This window comes from Rutilus rutilus (assembly GCF_951802725.1).
Source record: "Rutilus rutilus genome assembly, chromosome: 17".
NCBI classification, from domain to species: Eukaryota; Metazoa; Chordata; class Actinopteri; order Cypriniformes; family Leuciscidae; genus Rutilus; species Rutilus rutilus.
The window spans coordinates 6,213,607-6,232,488 of NC_140230.1; the positions used below are offsets into that span (position 1 = coordinate 6,213,607).

An 18,882-nucleotide genomic window follows, 5' to 3' on the forward strand; every position below is an offset into this window, starting at 1 on the left:
TTGTCAGCCTTTCATTTGGTATTTTGGCATTTTTTTGAAAGGAGAAGAACAAGAAGGTTAAGGGTGCGATCAAAACGAATTTAGTAAGCCAAATCTGTCAACCATTTAGGATGACGGGAAACCTCCAGAGATGCTTCTGACCTATGTAAAGACACTTCAGCAACTCCTTTCATTTGTCATTGTTTAGTCGGTTGTGTGTGATTAATTTCTGAAGTGCAGGGCAGGCCTTTAATTTTACAGTGCTCATTGTAATGGCGGATCTTGTTTCCCGACCCTTTCGTCAGCTCTCCAATGCCCCCCTAAGCTCATTGTGTCCTGCCACGCTGTTCTGCAGATGCTTTCAGTTAAATATTAAAATATTCATTCAGGGATAACAGCAGCAGATTAAATAAGCGCTGTGAATGCGTGCGTATGGCAGCGAGGGAGAGCGGGTGCCAGTCAGTTCTTCAGGCGCAGAGTTTGGACACTTTACAGAACATCTCTTGCTTCTGTTTTGGCCTTGAGGAGTGTGTAAATTAATGATGATGTTGACCCTCGAAACCCCTGCCCCGCTGTAGTCGACTCCAAGCCAATCCAGAGCTGGCACGCTCTGTAGAGAAAGGGCAAAGCTGTCATGGCTAAAAGTCAAGCCCTTATGATGAGCAGAACGCAGCAGGTTCATTCATTCTGTAGGTTTCCTTAATCGACCAATAATCTCACCGTATACTCATCGTATTTACGGTGGCATCAAAAGTGTTTGGTACACTTGTCTAAAAAGAGGTCTAATTGTCATTGCATACATAGCTCAGAAATGGTTCTGAGAGAAAAAAGGCCTTTTTTTGCAGTTGCACTTGCTTTGATATTTTTGCAGTGACATTTAACCAGCTTGTCTCGATGGTTGTGTCTAAAACTGAAGCTACCAAATTAGTCAGTGACTTTTCAGAAAGTGTGTTTGTGTGAATGAATTTACCTCCCAAGTAAAAGTATTTCATATAAATGATAGCATCTTGTCTAAGGATCTTGAGCAAATGTTTAATGACAACAATACTTATTTCTTGTTAAAACAGAATTATGAGATGAAAGATGAAATCATTAAAAAGGACATTTTATGGGTTCATTTCTTTCAGTCATTCCACATTTAGAAGTTTGGGGTCAGTACTTTTTTCCCTCTAGAAATTAATACGTTTATTAGTCAGTGATGCATTAGATTGATCAAAAGGGACTGTAAAAACATTTATAATGTTACAAAAGATTTCTATTTCAAACAATGGTCTTTTGAACTTTCTATTCATCAAAGAATCCTGAAATAAAAAGTATATATAACTGTTTTCAACACTGACAATAATAAGAAATGTTTCTTGTAATTTCACTATATTACTGTTTTTACTGTATTTTTAATTAAAAACATAACTTACCAACCCCAAACTTTTGAACTTTAGTGTATTCTGGTTTCAAATTGATCAGATTAAGGCATATTAGTGTACAGGATGTTACATACATGTTACTCATTCCTTGATGCCTTCTACATTCTTACAAAAAATTAACCAAGGTAATCAAATGAAAATGCTTGAAGTGAAAGTTATTGGGCAAAATCCAAATTTCTGGACTTACTGGGCCAAAAACCCAAAATGCTAATTGTCAGTTTTTATTTTATTCAATTAAATTCTCATTTATTTGTATAGCGCTTTTCGCAATACATATTGTTTCAAAGCAGCTTTACAGAAAATGCGTGTCTACGTTACAATTTAGAGTGATCTGTTATCATAGGTGACTGTGTCCAAAGTTATGTATTTCAGAAATGTACATATACAAATCACAAAGTTAGCTAATATTGTATTAATTTAAGGCAGAAACAATGAGCTCATTGAAGTAATGAATACATGTTTGTTACCAAATAAATTTTTTTTTTTTTTTTAAGCTTCTACATTAACTTCTTTTACTAAGTTCTATTTTTTATCTTTTGCTGAAAATAACGTGCTTGTGCTACATAAGTGTGGCTTATGAGTTATATCAGAAAGAGGACCATGCCTGCCTGTGCAAACATGATCTTGAATGATGATAATGGTGATGATGATGATGATGGCAACATTGTGTTTCTGTGTCTTTTGAGGTGGTGTTGTGCAAGTTCCACTCGGTCTTCCTGTCCCAGAAGGGTCAGGTGTACACATGTGGACACGGACAGGGCGGACGACTTGGACATGGTGATGAACAGACATATCTGGTAAGATGTTTTGGTGTGGGGTAACACATATATTCTGCACATCTGCTTTCTAAGACTTGGTGTCCATGTTCACGTCAAAGGTTCCCCGAATGGTGGAGGGTCTTTTGTCCCATCACTGCTCACAGATTGCAGCGGCCCGAGATCACACTGTCGTTCTGACAGAGGAGGGCTACGTCTACACTTTTGGGCTCAACACCCACCATCAGCTGGGTCTGGCACCTCCTCCTGCTTCCAGCCAAGTTCCCAAACAGGTCGGTCAGCCTGGGGCCACATTTGCAAAACATTCTTAAAAAAAAAAAAATGTTCTCCCATTTTCTTACTTAAGAGAAAAACACAAGAATATTTTGTACTCCCAAAAACACTTGAGATTGTTCCTATCGTTGATTCCTAACACTGTTCTTAAGACAAAACTTAAGAAGAATTAACTTTCTTGAAAATGATTTGTATTATTATTCATTGTGTACTCACTCATTATATAAATTGTACTTTTTAAACAAAAAAAGTTACATAGTGTACGTTTAAGAAGATTTTTGTGAATCCGAACCCTTGTTTGTTTTATGTATGACGCACTGTTTCACAAATTTAATAAACTCTAGATAATTCCACAAATTATATTTGTTATTTTCTATTGACCACAGGTCACATCTAAGTCCCTGAAAGGGAGGTCCGTGATTGGTGTTGCAGCCGGCCGGTTCCACACTGTTCTTTGGACCCGAGACGCGGTTTATACCGTAGGATTAAATGGTGGCCAACTTGGTAAGAGGCTCAAGTACCCAGATCTGTTTATCACAGAAAACAATCAGGGCTACGTTTCTCAAAAGCATTGTGAGCTAAGTTGATCGTAGGGGCCATTGGTGGCAATCTGCTTACAATGCTTTTGGGAAAGGCATCCCAGATTGTTTAACTGATCTAAAATCTCTCAGGTGTATCGCAGTTCCTCTGCGTGCAATTTCACCAGAGCATTTGCTTCATTTGCCTCTTCCCATATGAAAAGTTGTGGTCCTACCATTGTGATACATTCAGGTTACCTACTGGAGCCCAACGGAGAGAAGTGCGTGACTGTTCCTCGACAGGTGTCCGCTCTGCACCACAAGGATTTGACCATCACTATGGCGGCTGCGAGCAATGGGGCCACTGTGTGTGTGACCGAAAAGGGGGATGTGTACCTGCTGGCAGATTATCAGTGCAAGAAACTGGCCTCCAAGTGAGTGGAGTTCAGAGACTAGAGTTTGACAATTATGTTGCCTTAGCAAAACAGATTTTGTACAGTTTTAGATCTTGAAATGTAATTTGCAACAGGCACTTAACACAATCTAGGTTTCCATCCACATTATTTTATGCAAATTTTGAGGTACTACATAAAAATGATGCAGATGGAAATGGTGCTTTGTTTGGAAATGTTTTATGCAATATTCCAATTCAAAGTTCAGTTGGATGGAAGTTCAACAGTGTTCTTGTGTTGTTCTCCAGACAGATGAACCTGAAAAAAGTGCTAGTGAGCGGTGGTAGTTTGGATCATCGTATTGATTCTCAGCTTCTGCATGATGGTGGAGGAGAGAAGCTGGTGATTCTGGCTCTAGATGAAACTGGAAGGGTGAGTGATATACGACACTGAACTGAACTTTAATATGCACATCAGAGACTCTAACAGGATAAAAATATTACCCAATAATTACTTGTATAACTAAGTTTAAGATGAGATTGGGTTAAAACTTCAGGTATTGGGTTAAAGCCTAAAAAAAATCTGTTCCGATAATCATCTGATCATACAAAAATTCCTGCCTAAAAATGCTCATGAGGGAGTTGTCACAGTGCCTGTTGTGATATTTGTTATTTTACTGAAGGAGAGAATCTATCATTCAAGAGTCAGATGAAGATGCTGTTTGTATTCTCGGGGGGAACAACAACAATGCTGATGTAAACACACCGTCAGTCTGAAAAAGTAATAAGAATTTGGCAAATGGAAATTTTTTGACATACAATCTTTGGAAAAAATGATCTGATCTGGAAGAAGAATAGAGATGTTCGTGGTCTACATAACAGTGACAGCTAATGCTCTGTTTCCTAAAATTATCACCTAAAGTGCAAGAACAACAAAGGTCCTAAGACCAAGCCTTGTGGCACACCATATTTTGCAATAGGTCAGGCAGATTTTCATTTACACAAATCGGTGGCAACAGTCGGACAGGTAAGACCTAAACCAATCTAGTGACTGTCCATATTTACCAACACGATTCCCTAGCCCGTGTAAAATAACTTTTCTATAGTATCAAAATCAGCACTTTGTTCCAAGGTACTAGCATCAGATGACATAAGTTAGTAGTTTGTCTCTGTTAAGTTCTTTGTAAAATGCTGTGAGCAATACTTGGCTACTTGAATGGTTGTTGAACCACTTAACCATTCCAGCTACTTAAGTGTCCAAATGCCCCCCCGCCCCCCCATAATTTCTGCTTAACCAAGATGTTCAGTCTTGTGGGCCAATACGTGCCTGATAAAAGACTATCAGCTGCACCAGGCCAGTTAGTGGAATGGGATCCAAGTTTTTAGTAATGTTTAATTAATTTTGCACCAGTTTTCTTATCTATATATTTTTATAAAAAAAAAAAAAAACTATAATAAAAGCTTAATCTTATGCCGCCAGTTAGTTTGCCTAGCATGTATGCGTAATTGTCTGGTTATATGCCGGAGTTTTATGCTTTTATATCTTTACAGCTTGTCACTCCGTCAGTTTATTTAATGGTGTATCCCTCTAAACATGTGGCTTGTTTCTTTGAGGAGAGATGCATTACTACTTTTCTGACTAGTCTGACATAAGATTATGTAGGGCCCTTTGATTTCCGTGATGCTGAAAACATGGACTGAATCGCATACTCCAGTCATACAAAGAATGACTAGAATGTCATGGAATTTGGTCAATTTTGGATGAATAAATAAAAAGTAGGACTGTACACTTAATCAAATTGCGATATGGAATGGTGCAGGGGTTCCCAATTCCAGTCCTTGTGCCTCCTCGTTCTGCACAGTTTGTAAGCAGAGATTGTCTTATTATTGAGAGATGAGAGGGTCTGTGGTTCTTACCATTGGAAAAAGCCTCAGCCTATCATATAATGTCAGTGATGTCAGTGACGTTCAGATTTTTATGACAGTCAGTTACAGTTTACGTTACGTAACACACAGTTTCCTGTGGATTAGCGCATTCGTCTTGTGAATAAATGTCCCGGAAAACCTTTTTGATTATTACAATTTTATTAAACCATTAAAACGGAGAAAAAAATGTAAATGTAAAATGTAATGGTTGAACTTTTATGAAATTGTTGTTAAAACTGTATGTTTTATGATTTCAGTTAATTATATACGCTTTTTGATTGCTAAAGTTTTATTTAACCTGTAAAATGTAAAATTAAGATGGGGGAATCCAGAAAAATGAAAAGAAAAAACTGATTTTGAGAAAAAGTAAAACCGATTTCATAAGGCCCTAGATATTTTCCTGGACTCATTTGACTTGAGCCAGTAAGGCGCCTTTCAACCACTTTATCAATCTCTTTAACAACCATTTAGCTGGTATTGTATTCATTCAGTTTATTCTCTGATGTTCTTGCAGGTGTTTTGCTGGCGCTCCACGGGCACGTCAGTGAGGCAGTGTCGCTGGGCTTATGGACGACAGGTCTTCATGTCAGACATCGCCCTGAGTAAGAACAGCATGATGTTTGTTACTCAGGATGGAGAGGGCTTCAGTGGACAGTGGCTGGGAGAGTACAAGAAAGCTGTAGACAAAAAAGGTACTGGGACCATCAGTTTAACTAAATGTGTTATAAATAAAATAGAATTTTTAAACTAGATATGCTGTGTTGTGTCAGATAACATGGAGGTGTCCGGCCACTCAGACGGAGGGGTTGTTTATGAACGAATCCGTCTGGAGAAGCTTCATTACGTCCACAGAGCCGTCAGCATCACCATGGATTCTAACGGACGAAACTTCGGAGTATTGCAAGCCGATCCCAAAACCAGGTGCAGTTAATTATGACTAAGGTCACAGATGTGTATGACTAAAGACATGTTTGGAATTTTTGAGTTTTTTTGATGTCAGTAAATGGTTCCAGTTCCTTCTGATCATCAAAGCTGTTTATCGTACAAAGGTAAACAAAATGTCCTTAAAACCAAATTTACAGTTTTTCAAGACAAACAACACCAGAAGTATAAAACATTACACCAGTATCAGCCATGTTACCAATAGACCGATAAATCTTTGCCTAAACACTGTATGGTTTTATTGGACACAAACTTTTACTGCCTTATATCAGCAACAAAAGATATGAGAGGCATTCTCTCCTCCATTTTAAAAGTTGATAAACCTGTTTATTATGTTATCTTAACTATATGGTAATTCTATGGTTAGTTAAAGGTAGGGTAGGGAATTTTTTTTTTTTTCATAAACACTTTTTGTTATTCTGGTTGAAACTGATTGAAACACATCCTGATAGCAATCAAATAATACAAGTGTTCTACATATTTAAAAAAAATGCCAGAGGTGGAAAGTAACTCATTACAAATACTTTCATTACTGTACTTAAGTAAGTTTTTCATTTTTTTATTTTATTTCTTGAGTATAATTAAATTGTGGTACTTTTACTTGAGTTGAATAAAAATAAAGTATTTAACTTCGCTACATTTATTTTTCACCAAAAGTACAAAGTACTTTGACAAATGTGCCTACGGAGCAACTGGGCGATTTTTTTTATTATTTGACAGGCACTTTTCAAACTACAGCGGTGGAGCCCTGAGCTTCAGCCAATAACAGACAGGTCTGATGCGCTTCAGCCAATAACAGACAGGTCTGATGCGCTTCAGCCAATAACAGACAGGTCTGACTTGGGTGCAAAAACAATCAAAACTTCCCGTTTTGAATCTGTATCGCTAACATTTCAATATTTTAGTGAATATTGATATTATCAGAGCTCTGAGCAGCTGAAGTAAATAGAAACCTGGACACATACAAGGAAGCAGTTATTGCATGGACGAAGCAAGAACCATGTAAGTGTCTAAAATGCATGCACAGTTTGCACACAGCTCAGTTTAATGGTAAAGCTTGACCGCTTTAACAATGCATTTAAACTAAATGTGCAAAGCAAACTTTGTATGGAGCTGAAATAACCTCAACATTAGCAACAACAGTGAAATTAGATTGCATGATTTATCTGTCAATTAGACGCATGTGAAAGTGTAGTTAGTTACTATAGCAACAGTGGCCTCCCGGCACATTTTCAGTAGAAAGAAAAAAGGAGCAGTTTTTTTTTTTTTTTTTGTCAGTGATGTTTGAAATAACTTCTGTGGTCCCATGTTGCTTCTTAACACAGAGCGAGACAGAAAATATATTATTTGATAAAATTCTATACTGTGATACAGGCTATGTCAATTAATGCTGTATTATAGATATACATCATTCTTATGAATATACCCGAGATGGCTTGAAGAACACAGACTAACACAGATATAACATGGAAATCAGATATTGCTATGTACCGTGAATAACATGCAGATAGAGACATTTTGACTGTTGAAACATGGAAGACAATAAACACATGATCGCTATCTAAGGGATTTCCTGGATGTCATAAGTTAAATACTTCTATGAAACTTCTGTGAATTTTCTGCACGAGGCCACCCTCCGGCTTCCAGTATGAATGAAACCGAAATTACATGAGAATGTTTAGCTCTCCATATTGCTAACATCGCCTCGTTTTGGGTAAAAATAGAAAAATAATACCAAAGTACTTTGAAACGTAATAAGTTGAGTAGTTTTTCAGCAAACCCCTTTGCAATGACTCAAATAAGAGTAAATAATTAAGTAGAGTTGCTTGTAAAGAGGTACAGTAAACGCTGTACAAAAAAACACAAGAAAAACAGGATTTATGTCTACACCACTGTAAGAATGCAAACTGGATGGAACCAAATTTGTTCTGAACCGATCCCAATCTTAATCATGTCTTGTTATACATTCACCTAGGGCTGCACGAATAGGGGGAAACGAATATGTGATTTTAATAATAATAATTATTATTATTATTATTAAATGTAAAAATTACTGAACAGAATAAGAAAGATTACTATTGTGATTTCACAGTGAAATAAGTAAGGGATAATGTAGCGCGAGGCGGTTGTTATAGCGAATACAACCCTGACAGGCTGATCAGGACCCCGACGCGAAGCGGCTACCTACCAAATAAATCAATAATTTGACACAAAATATTGATTTAAAAAGGAGTTTATTGATTTAAAAACGATTGTATTGCTTCCCCTAAAGAAAATAGTCTGTTCCGTCTCTACGGTTAGAATCCTGCGTCCATAGCAACGCTCTGTTTTTCATGGCAACGGTGTGTTATCCTTAGCAGCGGTCGGTTATCAAGAAATAACACACGCATTCTACAAATACAATAAATAAAAATACTAATATTTATCTTAATATCTCCATTTTCAAACATTAAACCATCATTTTGATGGAAACCGCAGGGAGCCCTGCAGATGGAGATGGCGGCGGATCATGATCTGCTCACGTGTAAATGAACACTGTGCCGCACTTCACTCTTAAACACACAGTGCTTATATCTATTTAATTAAATCACACCCTTTGTGATTTAATAACCGCACTAAGCCATATTGCGATATTGCTTTTGTTTAGTTTAATCACGCAGCCCTACATTCACTTTTCTTCTCCCTTCTTCAGCTTGTATGAAGTTCCCACCACCTCTGGGTCCACATTCTCCCAGCACTTCCAGCGCCTCCTGTCCGAAGCCGATGAGACCGACAGCATCCATGACGTGACCATGCAGGCTGGCGATCGCACCTTTGCAGCGCACAAATACATTCTGTCCATGCGCTCAGACTTCTTCCGGAAAATTCTCCTCCCCGATGGCTGCAAAGAGGGAGAGGGAGATGGAGAGGTGAAGAAAGGGGAAGATGCAGTGGGCTGTGATCTGCTGGTTCTGGAGAAGGTTCCTCCTGAGATGCTGGAGCAAGCGCTTCACTTCATCTACACAGACTCCTGTGAGATGCTGGTGCATGGGACCCGGCCCATCATGCCCCGCTCCAACCCGAGCTCTGATCCCGAACCACAGCAGCAGCTCATCCACAGTCTCCAGGCTTTGGGTCTGGAGAACCGTTCTGCTCTGGAGGTGTACCGCTCTCTGCCTGCGAAGACTTGTGAGGAAGCTGACAAGCCCAAGGGTAAAAGCACTAAGTCTGGGAAAAAAGCCAAGAACGGAAATATTGGTCAACCGGGACAAAACCCTGTGAAGATGCTGCAGGGAGTCGCCAAAAAACTGGGCTTGGGGAGTCTCTCCGCACGGTGAGACACTTTTTGTAGCGTATTTTTAGCGTAAAGTTCACCTACAATGTCAATCAAGGTGTCTTGCTCCAAAAATAGTCATTATTTGCTTTAACAAGGCAGATAGTCAGCCTATGTGCAATCTATATGAAAGATTCATGCAATGCTGCCTTATAAATTGGTCAAAATAAGGTATCTTAAGTGGAAGCATGTTTAAGTTGAAAAAAATTATGATTATTTGCATATACATATACATATTCATATAGTCATTTTAACATAAATTATATTAAAACTGACAGTAAAATCAAGTTGAGTTTCATATAACTTATAAAAGTTGAAATTACTCAAATTATTTTTGAGTTAAAGATTTTGCCATGAATTACTGATCATACAATTTTTTACAGTGCATGAAACAATACAACGGCTCTTCCTTTTTATATCACGTTTGTCAGTATACACATTTTATGAATTAATGTTTAGAATTTTAACTATACACATTGAGAAAATGTTTGTACTTACTTCTGCAATATGGTTAAAAACAGAGATAAACACATCAAGTTTAGGCTTTTAGTATCCACCATTTGATATTTGCTTCCATTTTTTAATTCAGCTGCACAAATCACTATTACAAGTATTACAACCTTGCGTCGTAAAGATAACGTTGTGGATAGGACCAACAGAAACTGACGAATCATAATTAACGTTTCATTTTGACAAGTGTATAATATGCACCTCTAAAGGCGGAGGGTTCGTCATTACACACACACACACACACACACACGTATGTGTTTTCACGCACATTCAGGATAATGTTTTGTTGATTTGTCATGTGTATGTTTATGTTTATATACAGTGAGGAAAATAAGTATTTGAACACCCTGCTATTTTGCAAGTTCTCCCACTTGGAAATCATGGAGGGGTCTGAAATTGTCATCGTAGGTGCATGTCCACTGTGAGAGACATAATCTAAAAAAAAAATAATCCAGAAATCACAATATATGATTTTTTTAACTATTTATTTGTATGATACAGCTGCAATTAAGTATTTGAACACCTGTCTATCAGCTAGAATTCTGACCCTCAAAGACCTGTTAGTCTGCCTTTAAAATGTCCACCTCCACTCCATTTATTATCCTAAATTAGATGCACCTGTTTGAGGTCGTTAGCTGCATAAAGACACCTGTCCACCCCATACAATCAGTAAGAATCCAACTACTAACATGGCCAAGACCAAAGAGCTGTCCAAAGACACTAGAGACAAAATTGTACACCTCCACAAGGCTGGAAAGGGCTACGGGGAAAACTACAGGAAACGTTTGACCTCTGTAATTGCAAACAAAGGCTACTGTACCAAATATTAACATTGATTTTCTCAGGTGTTCAAATACTTATTTTCAGCTGTATCATACAAATAAATAGTTTAAAAAATCATATATTGTGATTTCTGGATTTTGTTTTTTAGATTATGTCTCTCACAGTGGACATGCACCTACGATGACAATTTCAGACCCCTCCATGATTTCTAAGTGGGAGAACTTGCAAAATAGCAGGGTGTTCAAATACTTATTTTCCTCACTGTATATAAATATGAGGGGTTATTATTGGCTGTTGCTGTAATCAATAAGTCATCAATAACTGTATTTTATGTCTGATTAGGCTTGACGGAGTGAAGTTTGAAAATGGGAAGATCAGTGTGGCGCAGAAGAAGACGGGCAACAAGCTACGACTCAACCAGAAAAAATGGTGTGTGTTGTTCCTTTTAGAAACATCAGTCGATATCACACACTCTCTGATTGGCTGCGAATACAGATCTTCTCATTGTGTGTCCTCAGCTTGTATCTCTGTGATGTCACACTGCGCTCTGAAGATGGGAAAGAGTTTCCCTGTCACAAATGCGTTTTGTGCGCTCGGCTGGGTGAGATCAAATGTTTTATTTCACACTTGCGTCCACTGCCCGTAGACTTTATTCAGAATGATTCAGATACCATATTAAATCTGACTCAAATGAAAATAAAGCTGTAAGTGTTGGAAGGTGAAGAAGTCTATTACATTGTGTACCTGATTACTAACCATTTTGCTGATGAAGCATTGAAAATATGTCTTTAAATACATTTTTTTCATTGGACAGGAAAATCATAAACTTAGCTCAGTATATGTCTGACCTACACCGCCTCGGTTTCATTTTTGTCAAATCAATACACTACTGTTTAAAAGTTTGGAAATTAATACTTCAGTAAGGATGCATTAAATTGATCATTTATAATGTTACAAAAGAATTATATTTAAAATAATCCTTGCTATTCATCAAAGAATCTTGCAAAACATCACGGTTTCATCAAAAAATATGAAGCAACACAACTGTTTTCAACATTAATAATATATAATAATAATAGTAATAATAATCAGAAAAGTTTCTTGAGCATCAAATCATATTAGAATGATTTCTGAAGGATCATGTGACACTGATGCTGAGTAATGATGACAGGAGTAAATTACATTTTACAATAATCACATAGAAAACTATTATTTTAAATTGTAAAACTTTACAATTTTACTTAATTTTTTATTAAATAAATGCAGCCTTGGTGAGCAGAAGAGACTTATTTTAAAAACTTTTTTTTTTAAACTTACCAATCCTACACATTTGAATGGTAGTGTATATCTGTTTACTCTGACTAAACTCAAGTGACATTTATATATGATTTCTGACTCGCAGTGATTTTATTCTTTCGTGGACATTTCACATTAAACTTCTCTCATCATTAACCGGTTTAATGACTCCTGTGGAAGCAAAGAGATTTTAAGCTGATAGTGGAGAGCTCTAAAAATGACTATAAAACAGAAAACTACCTTGTAACTCGTTATATTTTTTTTGTGAGAAACAGACTGAAATTCAAGTTCCTTGCTGAGAGATCCTTAATTTTATGGTTGAAAGTCCCCATTCGCTTTCATTCAGCAGCTTAGACAAAGTTATACAAATGATACAAGTTTATACATGTTTTAAATGACACAAACGTTATTAAATGTCCAAACCCATTAAATGTGGAGTCCCTCAGGGATCCATTTTGGGCCCTCTTCTTTTTTTAATTTATATAAATGATTTTGAAAATTCCACAATGGCATTACACAAAGTTTTATTTGCTGACGACACAAACTTATTTATGTCACATAAGAATCCAGATGAAATAGAAGAAACAATAAATAGAGAGCTAAGAAATGTTGCTATCTGGTTTCGGTGTAATAAATTATCTCTTAATATAAATAAGACAAACTACATTGTGTTTCATTCTAAAAAAAATCAATTGGCAAATAAGCATGTATGTCTTAAAATAAATGAACAAATTATTGAAAGAGTAAACACCACAAAATTTCTTGGAGTCTTTATTGATGAATGTCTACAATTTAAATATCATATTGATCAGTTAATAAAAAAATTATCAAAATACGTTGGGTTATTTTTCAAAGTAAGAAATTTTCTTCCACAGTCATCACTTGTCATTTTATATAAAACCTTGTTTGAGTCTCATTTAAATTATTGTAATGTCATATGGTGTAATACTTTTACTAGCTATCTGAATAAAATACAGTCTTTACAGAAAAAAATTATACGGGTATTAAAGTGGTCTGAGCTAAATACCCCCTCACGTCCATTGTTTCATCGTCTTGGTTTATTAAGACTTACCGAATATAATGTTTTTCAAAATGCCTGTATGATATTCCAGGTTGTTCATAAGTTAAATTGCCGATTGTGTAAACTTGTTCCAATCAGTCGACCCCAGCATATATATCACACAAGGGAAAAACATTTAATTACTGGTAAATTAAGACGATTGAAATGTACGAGCCTGAGTGTAGTCTGTAGAGGTCCGCAGATTTGGAATGAGCTTGAGGAAAATTTAAAATTGTTGCATTCTGTCTCCGTTTTCAAGAAAAAACTTAAGGGAAAATTGCTTTTATCATACACTTTTTGATCACTTTGTAAGTGTCATACTTGTGCTGGGATTGTCTGTTTGTTTGTAGTGTTTGTGTCTTGCTGTATTTGTATATTTGTTTGTTTTGTTCGTATATTATGTTGTATGTTGTTATTGGGCCCCCTCCTAAAAGCTTTAATAGCTTCTTCGGGGTTTCCCCTTTTTCCACACAAAATATACTATTGTATTTTGTATTTGCCTTCAAAATTATGACGTGTGTGAAATAAAATTTGAAATTTGAAATTTGAAATTTTGAAATTTTGAAATTTGAAATTTGAACGTAACTAAATGCTTAATTTTCAGGTGAACGATTCCTGTTCTTATTAGGAGTGTGGATGTCTCATATTTTAATATAGATGCACTATTTAATTTTCAGAGTACTTCAACAGTATGTTGGGCAGCCCCTGGATAGAGGTACGATTGAACAACATGAAGCATCTTTAGTCTCTCTGAACTGGAGCTGTTTTTTTAACGTAATCTCTTCTGCCCTCTTCAGGCCACCAGCTGCACTGCGCTCGAAATGCCCACCACCTCTGATGTCCTGCAGGTTATTCTGGAGTACATCTACACAGACGAGTCTCCCACTGTCAGAGGTTTCAGCCCAGATGTTCTGCTTTTCTGTCATATCCTGCTGTTTCTTCCTCTCTCCTGTGTAACCCACGTCTCGTCTCTCTGTGTATCTCAGAGTCTGTGAATGTGGAGTTCGTGTGTAACGTGCTTGTGGTGGCCGATCAGCTGTTGATCACTCGGCTGAAGGAGATCTGCGAGGTCGCCATCACTGAGAACTGTAAGTCTCTCTTTCAGTGTTGGGGAAGGTTGTTCATGTTCAGATATTTTGTCGTAAATTTAAAAGTAATGCATTACTGTTGTAGCCATTTAAGTAAATTGATTTGGTTTCATATTTTCCTTACAATTTTATGATATTATTTGTTTGTTTTGTTTTAATTTGTTAATTAAGAAAGAAAATATCGAAAATGGGATGCGTCATAAAGGGCGTGGAAATGGATTGAATACAATATGTCGGGAGATATGGAGTGGCTCGGAGACGATTTTTAACCACTTCATAAGTTTGTTTGAAGTTTTTTCGTTTTGTATAATTTGTACCTTAAAGGGGTGGTTGATTATGATTTCACTTTGTTAACTTTAGTTAGTGTGTAATGTTGCTGTTTGACCATAAACAACATCTGCAAAGTTACAATGCAAAGGGAGAAATTTTCTTTTAAAGAAATTGCTTTTTAAGGACTCCAACAAGCGGCTGGTAGGGACTACACGACATTCCTCCCGGGTTAAGTGACATCACAAACCCTAAAATTTGCATAAACCCCACACCCGGGAACGCCATTTATAGATTATCAAGACAGAATATGCTAATCAATGACTAGAAGATACTACACATCAGCAACATAAATTGATCAACTAACAACGAAATGTCCTGATGCTTCTACATGTTGTCACTTTTTCTTGAGTCTCTCCATCATTGTCTGAATCCGGTTTGAACATGAAAGTTGTTGAAATTTTCAGTGTATGTCTGTGTGAATGCAAGCTGTTGAAGCTCCGCCCCCTGTGCCGGGAGCAGCAGCTCATTTGCATGTAAAGGAACCGACACAAAACGGTGGGTTTTTGCTCACCCTTAAAAAGTGACAATTTTAACATGCTATATAAAAGTCTTCTTCACATACACACTCTGGGGACATCAGAGACTTATTTTACATCTTCTGAAAATCATTATACCACCCCTTTAATTTCAATCGATGTTTTGTTAATCAATTATCTGGATTTAAATACATAAGAAAACAAACAACGCTTGGTGGAATGAAGTGCGTAGCAAAACACAAGCCCACTAACATGCTTTACTAGTTACTTGAAAAAAGTCATCAGATTACTTTTTTCAAGTAACTAGTAAAGCATGAGAGTGGGCTTATGTTATGTACAGTAAATAAAAAGTTCCATGACTAAAATACAAGACTGTAGATGGAGAGAAAACAAAGATCTGGGAAAGTTTAGAGATGAAACAATAGCTTCCAAGAACGACTGCCCCTTTAATTTTGAATTGCATGGAAATTAACTATAACTATTAAGCTTTTATCTTTCACTTGACTTGATTTTTGTTATTATTAAATCGCATATAACATGGTCTAAAATTCTTGCAGCGCAAATAGACACTGAAATGAGATGCTTTCGTCCGGTAAGCTTCTTCATTCCTGGACACGTCCTGTAAATATCGAGTGTAATCTCTGAGTGTTGTATTGTGTGCAGTGACGCTGAAGAACGCAGCAGAGTTGCTGGAGTTCGCCACCGTGTTCAACGCTGATCAGCTCAAGCTCTCCTGCCTGCAGTTCATCGTCCTCAACATGGCGGCAATGCTGGAGTCCAAGTAAGATCGAGAATCTTAAACCCCTAGAGATGATAATGATAAGATAATGACATCCTTATCGTAAGTGAACTGAACTTCAAGCGATATGGAGACGAGTTTGTTGAGGATCAGTGCTGATGGCTGTGGTGTCGATGAGGCCTTCACAGGGCTGATGAGGCTGGCACTTCAGGGATGCGTCATGGATGTGTCCAGGTGCTGGTCCTTCATCTGATCAGGATACGGCCCATGATCCGGCTGACTTCAGTAAACCTCGGAATAAACAGAAAGACTAACATTAGCGTAGATGCCATTCTTCTTATGATGTAACGAGTAGATCAGGTGTTATAGGAAGTGTTCCCGGTTCCGGCTGACCTAATCTATGCAGCCTAATAATCATTTAATTGATTTGAATAATAGAAATGTATAATGTTCTATATGAATGCCAGGTAAAAGAGATGCGTTTTAGTCTAGATTTAAACTGACGGAGTGTGTCTGCTTCCCGGACAATGTTAGGAAGACTGTTCCAAAGTTTTGGTGCTAAATAGGAGAAGGATCTACCGCCAGCAGTCGATTTTGATATTCTAGGTATTATCAACTGGCCAGAATTTTGAGATTGCAATAGACGTGAAGGACTATAATGCGTTAAGAGCTCGCTCAAGTACTGCGGAGCTAAACCATTTAATGCTTTGTAAGTAATCAGTAATTGTATACAATGTTTAATAGGGAGCCAATGCAGTGTTGACAGAACCGGGCTAATGTGGTCATACTTCCTGGTTCTGGTAAGAACTCGAGCTGCTGCGTTTTGGACCAGCTGTAGTTTGTTAATTAAGCGTGCAGGGCAACCACCCATAATAGCATTACAATAATCTAGCCTTGAGGGCATGAACGCATGAACTAACTGTTCCGCATTTTTCATTGAAAGTATATGTCGTAATTTTTAAGATGGAAGAATGCGATTTTACAGATGCTAGAAACGTGGCTTTCTAATGACAGATTGGTATCAAAGATGTTGTTCATGTGTCTGTCTCTCCGTCTATCAGATCGCTGGATATCCTGAGCGATGACGTCCTCCGGGATCTAACATCTGCGTACAGGAGGATGGTAAGTTTTAAGTCATCGTTCTTATCAGGTTCATTAAAGCTTTGCTCAGAGATCCTCCTGACAGCGAACCCCTCCATCAGATCCCAGCCATGCAGAGACGCCTCATTACGCCATACGCCGACGCTCCTGATCTCAGCGCCTATGAGGACGGAGACTGGGACTCTGCTGTGGACTGTAAGAGTGGCTCTGAAGCGGATCACTCCAGGTGTGAAATCTGCCCTGCTGAAACACTGTAATCTGGATATGAAGGACTGTCCATCTGTAAGAGTTCTCACTGTGTTTAACTTAGTGATATCCTGCTGAAGAAGGCCAAAATGAGGGCTAAGAGGAAACCTCGGCGCCGCTCTGACAGCTTTGGCGGATACAACCTGTCTGATGTCATTCAGAGCTCTCCTACTGATGTCACACACAGCCCGCACACTACAGGTCAGTCAAGTCAGCTTCATTTATACAGTGCTTTTAACAATATATATTGTTTCGAAGCAGCTTTACAGTGATAATAGGAAATTAAAGTAACAGAGATTATTTTGGCTTTACAGCAGCTCTAGAATAAAGTTGTTGTTAGTTTTGATTGATTGATTCACTTCCGTTGCAAAGATCCTTAGTTATTAACTTAGGGGCCGTTAACACGACACCACGTTGGAACAACATGAGGGCGAGTAATTACTGACAGAAGTTTAATTTTTGGGTGAACTAACCCTTTAATCAACAGTGCATTTTTTGTTAACCTTTTACCATATGTCTTGGAGTATCGCAATAATATCATATCATATCATATATCGTGAGTTCAGTATCTCAATATGTATCAAATCGTGACATGAGGGTATCGTTACACCCCTACTAATTAGTTGTGTTTGCTAAGGCAAGCATCACTTTTACTATTGCTTATACTTGGGAATAGGGAGTTATTCAGATCCCTCTGTGGGCTCTTTTGAGCTGGGTCAGTGTGCAGCCACCCCAAAATACCCTCGCAACAGATAAATACCACTCACACTTTCTTCCGAAAATGAGTGGTTCTCAACCAGGAGCCTCAGCAAGCGTCTATATGAGTTGCAGGATTAATTACAATTATTTAAATTAAAGGAATAGTTCACTAAAATTTTGAATACTGTCATAATTTACTCGCCCTCAAGTTGTTTCAAACCTGTACGAGTTTCTTTCTTCTGCTGAACACAAAAAAAGGATATTTTGAAGAATGCCGGTAACCAGACAGTTGATGGACCCCATTGACTTCCATAGTAGGAAATCAATGGGGTCCATCAGCTGTTTGTTGATTCTTCAAAATGTCTTCTTTTGTGTTCAGCAGAAGAAAGAAATTCATACAGAAGAACATTCAGTTGTTGACTTGTTTAGAGTCACAAAAATAATTGTCAATTTAGTATTTTGACACGTTTCTGTTGATAAAAATGTTTGAAAACAAGCAGCTTTATCATAATTACAGCAGAACATACAGAGGAAATGTTATAGTTTACATCAGGAGCCTCTGAATATAATGTTGAACAATCGAGGCCTTTAAGACAAAAAGGTTGAGAACCACTGATCTAAATGGCGCCCTGCACACTGAAGATCATGTGACCACAAAGCAAATGTAAATGATTCAGTCATTTCTATCACTTCAGTAGTTTTCTTGAATACAGATGCTCTTAGTTTGGACTGGATCTGGTTGACTGTTGTGTTTCCCCAGGTTTGTGTCGTTCGGTGAAGGCCAGTTCAGTGGAGTCTCTGCAGGAGCTCATCACGTCTGACTCGGAGGGCAGTTATATGGAGGTGGGCAGCCCTCGAGACCTGCCGTCCCCCATCTTCCAGGACAGGCCTGATACACAGGTAATAGCACAACACTTTACCATCAACTCACAATACTCCATAGTATAGACATTTCATTCTTTAATATAAAAAAAAAAACTAAATGTTGTTTTCAGTTTCACTAATATCAATA

At 37.6% G+C, this 18,882-nt stretch overlaps 1 protein-coding gene across 1 annotated transcript in view; it reads left to right on the plus strand.

Moving 5' to 3' along the window:
* Positions 1-18,882, plus strand: part of ibtk (inhibitor of Bruton agammaglobulinemia tyrosine kinase) — a 37,274-nt gene that overhangs the window by 9,549 nt on the left and 8,843 nt on the right. Inside the window, exons 5-22 of the mRNA XM_084385841.1 lie at positions 2,090-2,200; positions 2,281-2,451; positions 2,839-2,956; positions 3,224-3,404; positions 3,671-3,794; positions 5,802-5,979; positions 6,058-6,208; positions 8,922-9,542; positions 11,178-11,264; positions 11,354-11,436; positions 13,869-13,906; positions 13,989-14,085; positions 14,178-14,279; positions 15,749-15,866; positions 16,886-16,946; positions 17,027-17,151; positions 17,236-17,372; positions 18,631-18,770. Of these exons, the coding sequence (XP_084241967.1) occupies positions 2,090-2,200; positions 2,281-2,451; positions 2,839-2,956; positions 3,224-3,404; positions 3,671-3,794; positions 5,802-5,979; positions 6,058-6,208; positions 8,922-9,542; positions 11,178-11,264; positions 11,354-11,436; positions 13,869-13,906; positions 13,989-14,085; positions 14,178-14,279; positions 15,749-15,866; positions 16,886-16,946; positions 17,027-17,151; positions 17,236-17,372; positions 18,631-18,770 (2,643 nt within the window). The remainder of the gene's footprint in view (positions 1-2,089; positions 2,201-2,280; positions 2,452-2,838; positions 2,957-3,223; positions 3,405-3,670; positions 3,795-5,801; positions 5,980-6,057; positions 6,209-8,921; positions 9,543-11,177; positions 11,265-11,353; positions 11,437-13,868; positions 13,907-13,988; positions 14,086-14,177; positions 14,280-15,748; positions 15,867-16,885; positions 16,947-17,026; positions 17,152-17,235; positions 17,373-18,630; positions 18,771-18,882) is intronic.